Raw genomic sequence first — 8,830 nt, forward strand, 5'->3', positions numbered from 1 at the left:
AGCCCACGAACTCTCGCATTTGTACAATGATTTGATAGACACATCACCTGGCCGAGCCCCGCACAACCTCCAACCTACAACCGGAGGCGTACAACGTCATCAACAGATGACGTCAAGAATGACCAAGCTGCATTAACACTCCGCAGTCAGTTGAGAAGGATCTCTGATAGAGATCGAAACGTTCGAGTAAGTACTCCGTTAACTTGTGCTTTTACAAAAACGAAATTTGTCATCTATGGAAAAATCAAGTTAACTAATTTACTATAAACAGTATTAATGGAATTGGTATTTGTATGTTACTATTTTAATTATTATTTTTTAAAAATCTTGTGTTTCCAAGATGTTAGTGCCTGATGCACTGTTTTGAATTAATCTTTAATGCTCTGTAGTAAGGTATTAGTCTTTCAGTTGCTGGATACATCATTTTTTCAGTACAGTATAATATTGTAAGAAATACAATAAAATTACAAGCTAAGATGCTGACTTTTGTTTCATATTTAATTCTATTCTCATAAACGAAAACGTTATAGTAAGAACAGAACATACACATGTATTATAGTGGGGGCTGTTAAGGCTCAAATAAGAATATTTGGTTCAAATTTTAGCAATAGCACCAAATTGGTTATACAGTATTTTGCAAAATTTTGAACCAAAATATCCATAACGAAACCCATTATTATATAGTATTTCCAATTACTTTTATAATGTACCAAATTAGGCAATCTCCTTCAGTGCGATCCTAGTCAAGTTAAGAAGCTAACCCAGTCAAGGAAGCCCTTTAATAGTCGGACCCAGCATACAGTATATTTGGATGCTAGAGAAGACTGCTTCTTGGATGCAACTGGCATCAGTGGGAGGAACAAAACTGTACTGTACTGTATGATCACGCAACACTATTGTGTGCGACTGTGATATTCCTTTTAGTTTTCTGATACTGGTTTTGTAGCGTTCCCAAATACTTTAACCACCGAGAAGATATAGCAAGATTTAGCCATCAATTGCATTTTCAGAGGAAAAGCATAAGATACAGTAGGTGTAATGTTCGACATGGAACTACCATTATTAGACACTTATCAGCATGAGTGGTGAGTGGCCAAGCGATTAAGACAGTGGTTCTGGTAGTAGAACGAGTCTTCTCGGATATAATGACTATAAACTGTAGATCCAGTTTACACCTCTGGCTCATGTGCACTTTTCGAGACGATGTAGGGGGTAACCCTGGTTCACAAGTATACACACAGCCACTCATTAAGAAGGCCCCTTGATTGTCAGCATACGCTGTTTAGGGTCACCATTTATAAATAATCCAAATGGACAGCATCACTCAAAACTCAAATGTGTCTTGTAATGTATACTATTTAATCACAGACTACTACATATCTATACATAATTTTCCATTAAACATCTTGAAGTAAATAATATTTTGTTGGTTTTAAAACTATACAACGAACAAACTTGTTGATAAATATTAATATGTAAACTTGTAAATAAATTTTAGCTAATGCTAAAAAACTATAATCATAGTTGTGAAAACAATATATTATGATGTTATGGGCTGCCTCCATCGTACACACATGTTGTTTGTTGTACAAAGAATCGTGTAGACTGGCAAAATGATTTGACATTTGTGCTCTTATGATTTTCTTTCCTTCTATTACTATTCTTATATTTCATACCATAGAGTTATCAAATTGTGTGGCACACCAAATGCAAGAATATTGTATTCTTTAAACTTTTGGTTTTATCTCTTGTAACCCATCAAATGGCTATTTTTTCAATTTTATCTGTTGAAATTTCTACAGAATCATAAGATTATGTGGCCAGAAAATCTTCTGAATTGACTAACGTTGTTCTAGTATTTTATCTCTTGCATTAACAGAATCATAAGATTGTGTGGCCAGCAAAATCGTCTGAATTGACTAACGTTGTTCTAGTATTTTATCCCTTCAATAACAGAATCATAATATTGTGTGGCCAGCCAATCATCTGAATTGACTAACGTTGTTCTAGTATTTTATCTCTTGCAATAACAGAATCTTCAAACTTGATCATGAATGTGGTTCCTTTATGCCAATGTGCTGTCACCTTGCATGGCTTTAAAAAATAAACAAATTACATTAAATTTTTATTTTAAGCTATTTAATGTGAGTGAGTGGGTGGCCGAGCGGTTAAGACAGTGGAACCGTAATTACGTAGCCATTACATCGGCAGGGGTTCGATGCTCACTCACTCCATGGTTCTGGTGGTAGAACGAGTCTTCTCGGATAAGGACTATAAACCGTAGGTCCAGTGTACACATCTAGCTCGTGTGCACTTTAAAGAACCTAGTACATCTTTCGAGACGAGTAGGGGGTTACCCCGGTGTATTAGTACATCACAGCCACTGATCACCAACTGGGCCCTCTGGGAGACCAGTCTTTGACTGAAGAGGTTACCCAGTATAAATATAAATTTCAATTTCAATTAATGAAATAAGCTCTGTCTACACTATCAAACTTTATGTGACAAAAAAATGTGACCCATATATGGACATGATGATGTCATATTACAACCATATTTGAGCACATAACACTTTTTTGTCACTAGTTTGATAGTGTAAACAGAGCTTTACTTTTTTGTCACTAGTTTGATAGTGTAAACAGAGCTTTACTTTTTTGTCACTAGTTTGATAGTGTAAACAGAGCTTTACTTTTTTGTCACTAGTTTGATAGTGTAAACAGAGCTTTACTTTTTTGTCACTAGTTTGATAGTGTAGACAGAGCTTTACTTTTTTGTCACTAGTTTGATAGTGTAGACAGAGCTTTACTTTTTTGTCACTAGTTTGATAGTGTAGACAGAGCTTTACTTTTTTGTCACTAGTTTGATAGTGTAGACAGAGCTTTACTTTTTTGTCACTAGTTTGATAGTGTGGACAGAGCTTTACACTGTAGGGTATCCAAGTAAATAGTAACATGATGAACAACCCTCATAAAATATTGTTGAAATAAAATAAATACAAAATAAATAAATAATTTAATAGAAAAATAACATTTTAGTTTAACCATCCACAGATGATGAAACAATGTAACTAAATTAATCTCTAATTTTGTCTTGTAAGGTAACACAATTTCAATACTGAAATTGATTCAATATATACAGTAGTATGAACAAGATTTCTGTTGTTCTATTATACAAAGCTAGGTTAAATACTTCCTGAGATAATTACACGCTTCATTTAAGTTAGTCACGAAATATTGAAATGGAATTTGGGACAAGTCATAGGGGACAACAATTCACGTCAGCATTCCCCTTCATCATTGTAAAAACACCTTGAACACAGTTCACAAAATATATGAATCAGACAAATAAGATTTAAAGAGGAACACCCACAGAATGCTATTTATTTAATACGATTATAATTAATAGTTCAGTAGGGTTCATAAGTTGTACCATTGGACAACAGTACATTGACTTAATATAACATTTCCAATTAGCATTCTTTCTAAAGCTCTGTCTACGCAACTAGTTTGTGATGTTCCCAAATATGGTAGTGATGCCTAAATATGATAGTGATATGACATCATGTCCATATCTGGACACATCACATTTTGTTGTCACATAAAATGTGATGTGTAGACAGAGCTTTAGTATTTTGTCTTCTTAGTAATACTCAATGTTACATTTGATTATTACGTTTCTGAAACTTGTCCAAAATGAATTGTTTTATGCTTGGAAACAAAGCAGTAGCCTTATTCCACATCCTCCCAAATGACCAATGAGAAATGATCAGAATCAGTAACATTGTACAAGCAGTGCCAACGTAGCAGTCGCATTACTACCGTCACCAGGGAATGTGAAGTACATCAAAACAATCCGTTTTACATCGATTCATTACCAAGCAAAAACAACAATGATAGATTTCATTACCCTCACATGTTCTTTGTTTAAATAAAATCTAACGTGAGCAATCTGAAAATGCTGTATAAACACAGTTTAAAGTCTCAAATGGTTACATGTGGTATGGTAGTGTCACACATACATGTCACAGCTGTATTTAGCTCTGCCCACATAATTTTCACCTAATGCTTCCAAAACCCCATAACAAGAAAAATATGAATATTAGATGGAAACCATCTCAAGAGAGGAAACAGGCCAGGTGCTTAGGAATGAATACTGAATTGTAAGATAAACATTGTGTTTGTACCAATAGAAGTTGACTGTCTTAATTGCTTAGACTGGTGCTTCACAGGTCAACAGGTAAGATACCACGTACCACTATCTCTACTTTATAAATCTTTTTAGTCGCATGCAAACGCAACTATACAGCTCACTATGTCGGAAAACACTAACTCAAATTTCAGCACGCGACTGCAGCCTTGTATGTGACCTTGTTTAAATACATTTCAATTAATTTTGGGATAAATTCTCAAGCTTTTGCAATTCAGCCAGTACATTTTTCAATTAAAATAAATACTTGTATACTTACAAAGTTTGATCCAGATAGTATTGCTTCTACTATTCCAGCAGTAAAAGAAGCACAATTTAGACTTCCTAAAAACAAAAAAAAACCTGCTGAAACACCTTTTTTTCTTATATGAAATTGAGACATAAAATATTTCTTCAAAGTATTTCATATCTAAATTCATATAGAATAGAATAGACTACAAAATAGAATGCACTCTATAATGTACTGCAAAGTGTGGAGATGATTAAGTAAAACATTCTTGATCACTTAAGCGTGGTACCCAATGTAGCGTGGTACCCAATGTAGCGTGGTACCCAATGTAGCGTGGTACCCAATGTAGCGTGGTACCCAATGTAGCGTGGTACCTAATGTAGCGAAGTAACGTATCGATGCAAAGCATGGTGTTGCGTATTTACAAGTGGGATCCGACGATGCAACAGTGCTGCAAACATCGCTATGAGAAATCAAATCAGTTTGATTTCACGCCACAATGCAATGCATGAATGCTTGAAAACATACAACTAACAAATGCGCAACTAAGAAGGTTTGATTTCACGCAGAGGCAAACACAATTATTGGAAGGGCATTTTTAAGGTGGCGTTACATCGCTAGTGGGAAGCAAGCTTAACCGCTTTACAAAAGGGAAGAAGTTGAAGTTACTATTACTATCATTCAATTATAAAATGACATGCCTTTATCTTTTGGAACAGATATAAATCTATTTACAAGGGATTCTTTTTCAATGATGTAATCTGAAGTTTATAGTCAAGAAAAACAAATATACAAAACCATTACAGTATAGCATTTTCGGACTTATATATGTACACCACCAAATAATTTTGTTTCTGCTAAACAATGCTTCAAGGGTGCTTGTCATAAAGTGAGGGAATCCTTTTTTTATAATTTACTATTTGAAAATACTAAGAATTACTTAGTATAAAGTACAATTATGTCAGAGTAACGGCAAACATCTAAATAACAATATTTATGTTGTATAAAGTATTTTTAATAAATAAAAAGATACAAGTTCTTTCGTCATCATTTGCATGTTCTAGTTTATCTGCTTCTTTGCCAAATAAAGTCTGAAATTTAAAAAGACATTTTATTCATTATTCATAAAATATAAGTACAGTACATGCAGCAGAAGGAAATGAGGGAAATCACATGCAAACTTATGGCCACATCATAAGATTAGTTAGTTAAATTATCTAGCCACATCATAAGATTAGTTAGTTAAATTATCTAGCCACATCATAAGATTAGTTAGTTAAATTATCTAGCCACATCATAAGATTAGTTAGTTAAATTATCTAGCCACATCATAAGATTAGTTAGTTAAATTATCTAGCCACATCATAAGATTAGTTAGTTAAATTATCTAGCCACATCATAAGATTAGTTAGTTAAATTATCTAGCCACATCATAAGATTAGTTAGTTAAATTATCTAGCCACATCATAAGATTAGTTAGTTAAATTATCTAGCCACATCATAAGATTAGTTAGTTAAATTATCTAGCCACATCATAAGATTAGTTAGTTAAATTATCTAGCCACATCATAAGATTAGTTAGTTAAATTATCTAGCCACATCATAAGATTAGTTAGTTAAATTATCTAGCCACATCATAAGATTAGTTAGTTAAATTATCTAGCCACATCATAAGATTAGTTAGTTAAATTATCTAGCCACATCATAAGATTAGTTAGTTAAATTATCTAGCCACATCATAAGATTAGTTAGTTAAATTATCTAGCCACATCATAAGATAGTTAGTTAAATTATCTAGCCACATCATAAGATTAGTTAGTTAAATTATCTAGCCACATCATAAGATTAGTTAGTTAAATTATCTAGCCACATCATAAGATAGTTAGTTAAATTATCTAGCCACATCATAAGATTAGTTAGTTAAATTATCTAGCCACATCATAAGATTAGTTAGTTAAATTATCTAGCCACATCATAAGATTAGTTAGTTAAATTATCTAGCCACATCATAAGATTAGTTAGTTAAATTATCTAGCCACATCATAAGATTAGTTAGTTAAATTATCTAGCCACATCATAAGATTAGTTAGTTAAATTATCTAGCCACATCATAAGATTAGTTAGTTAAATTATCTAGCCACATCATAAGATTAGTTAGTTAAATTATCTAGCCACATCATAAGATTAGTTAGTTAAATTATCTAGCCATGGTCCGATATGAATGTATATAAATCGAACGATTGATTGATTGATTGAATGTTAGGATTCAAAAACTTCTTTATTCATCATGTAGATTGCAAATAAATATAAATTTATACATTATAGCCCCTGTATCAGGGGGATTACCACCTATCTGATAGGACAGTGATTAATTTACTATTGGTAATCCTTGGCCACATTACCTTTATTTATTTACTTATTACTTATTACTGTAGTATATGAACATGGAGGAGGTGAAACATTAAAAAAAATATAAATCATAATTGTAAAATAAAAACCGTACTAACCTTCCATACATTTGATTTAATAAAAAGTAGAATGTTTAAAAGTTTGATTTCACGTTTGAGATTCCTTTCCCTAATAAACAACAATTCTAAAATGCGAACTCCAACATGCTGACCAAGTTCCGATAGCCTTAAAACAAAATCAAAACAAACATTTCTAAATTTACATGTCAATGTACTATGCTATAAATAGATGAAGAAATATAATATCTTATACCAATATAAAAGAAAGCTACAATCATTACAAAACTTGACCATATTATTAATATAGAAATATCATATTCTGTTTGTCGGGGATGGTTGAATATAACATGCTTACTCCCTCTGACTTGAGTGAAACTTGTAATGTAGTAGTAGCCAGCTAGTATACTGTAAGTATTCATACATAGTTTTGCCAAGTTTCAATAAGGTTTATCGCAAATAGCTTGAAATCGCAAGGAATGTCATTTTACAATGCATGATGGGAAGGGTTTGGGAGCAACGTCACAACGCGTAAGTACAAACAACTAATCACGTACGTACGTACGCGTTGTGACGTTTGCTTCCAAACCCTTCCCATCATGCGTCTCGCACGCTATATTTGCGATAAACCTTATTAAATACCGGTAATGTCGACATGGATAGAGCTTAAATATACAAATACATTATATTATGAATTATTGAACTTACTTGTTCTGTAATTCAGGAACAGAGCCAACACGATTTTGACAGTATTGTATCATCTCAGAAAACAGTAATGCAAATGAATTTATATTTATCTTGTTGAATAAAACAGAAACAAAATGTTCTTTTAAAGCCATATAACAAAATTGTAATGTAATGATAAAAAAACATTTGCGAAAGATAAATCATCAGATGATACAAAATACACACAATCAATGCAAACTCTCTCTTCTTACTTACTTACAAATCAAGGCTTAGGCCTATATGTAGTAGTACACACCACAACAAATCATGAAGGCAACGCCGTGGCCATGCCCTTCCAGCAGGCGGCATTACTGTCACCTAGCCAGACTAGCAAGCCCTCTACTCTACCTAGCTAGCTGCTAGGCTAGCCCTTCCTTGCTATCCTCTGTTGTTGGCAGGCCTAGCTAGTTGGCTGTTTTCGTTATGTAATCAATAACAAATACACTATATCTCACCTCTGCTTTACCCTTACTTAAAGGCCGTTCTACTGCACTTGGTTTATGTTTTCTATCTGTCATTTTAGCTGAAAACACTTCTCACAACAACATCAAAAAAGGATTTCAATTTCATTCATGTCAAAGGTCAATATGGTATTTAATATTCATAGGAGGATGTGATACACATCTACATATTAAATTCATTTAGCTGTCAATATCTAATTCATAAAACATTTTTTATGGGCCTAGCCTATAACAGGGGGTGGATCCAGGATCCTTTTAATAGTGGCCAGATACTAAAGATATTTGAGCCACAGACTACAGACATTGAATAGGCCCTAGTTTAAAAATAAAAAATAATTTACAGACTAACTGAAATAATTATCCCCTATTATAATAATAGTTTCTCCCAAAACTTTTTCTTTGTGTCTTTTCGATGATCGCGCGAGGAGGAGCATGCTGCAAAGTACCAAAGATCCTATCTTTGAAAGTACCTGTGTGTTGACATTGTTTTGTGGGGTACAGTCGGGTATGACTGGGGGCTCGACAGAGAGCAGCAGGGGGGTGAGGTGGCAATCATTCGACGTGTGAGAAGTAGGCATGGCTTCCTATGATAATAATGTGTGTGTGTCCTGGACGTAAATACATCGGGCTTTGACTCTGAGGTATTGAGGTAGGCCTTAATTGTTTTGTATTTAAAAGTACGGTAAGATGTGTCTTTCAACTTCAAAACTGGTATTGTGCACATATAAATTTTCAAATCAAAA

The 8,830-nt window shown here is 33.4% G+C and overlaps 1 protein-coding gene across 1 annotated transcript; it reads right to left on the bottom strand.

The window, feature by feature from the left end:
- Positions 1-1,340: 1,340 nt before the first annotated feature.
- LOC140051437 (trafficking protein particle complex subunit 5-like) lies at positions 1,341-8,203 on the bottom strand. Its single transcript, XM_072096654.1, has 7 exons — positions 8,082-8,203; positions 7,609-7,697; positions 6,943-7,069; positions 5,469-5,526; positions 5,137-5,196; positions 4,466-4,530; positions 1,341-2,094 (listed from the first exon to the last, which is right to left on the bottom strand). The coding sequence occupies exons 1-7, from the start codon at positions 8,142-8,144 to the stop codon at positions 1,996-1,998; spliced, it is 561 nt and encodes a 186-aa protein (XP_071952755.1). The 5' UTR covers positions 8,145-8,203; the 3' UTR covers positions 1,341-1,995.
- Between the last annotated feature and the right edge of the window lie 627 nt (positions 8,204-8,830).

The sequence above is a fragment of the Antedon mediterranea genome, chromosome 6 (genome assembly GCF_964355755.1).
Source record: "Antedon mediterranea chromosome 6, ecAntMedi1.1, whole genome shotgun sequence".
Classification (NCBI taxonomy): domain Eukaryota; kingdom Metazoa; phylum Echinodermata; class Crinoidea; order Comatulida; family Antedonidae; genus Antedon; species Antedon mediterranea.

Coding starts and splice junctions, on each gene's coding strand:
- LOC140051437 (XM_072096654.1), bottom strand. CDS start 8,144: ATGACAGATAGAAAACATAAACCAAGTGCAGTAGAACGGCCTTTAAGT. Junction 7,698..8,081: donor TAAGTAAGGGTAAAGCAGAG/GTGAGATATAGT, acceptor TTATTCAACAAG/ATAAATATAAATTCATTTGC. Junction 5,527..6,942: donor TTAAATCAAATGTATGGAAG/GTTAGTACGGTT, acceptor TTTAAATTTCAG/ACTTTATTTGGCAAAGAAGC.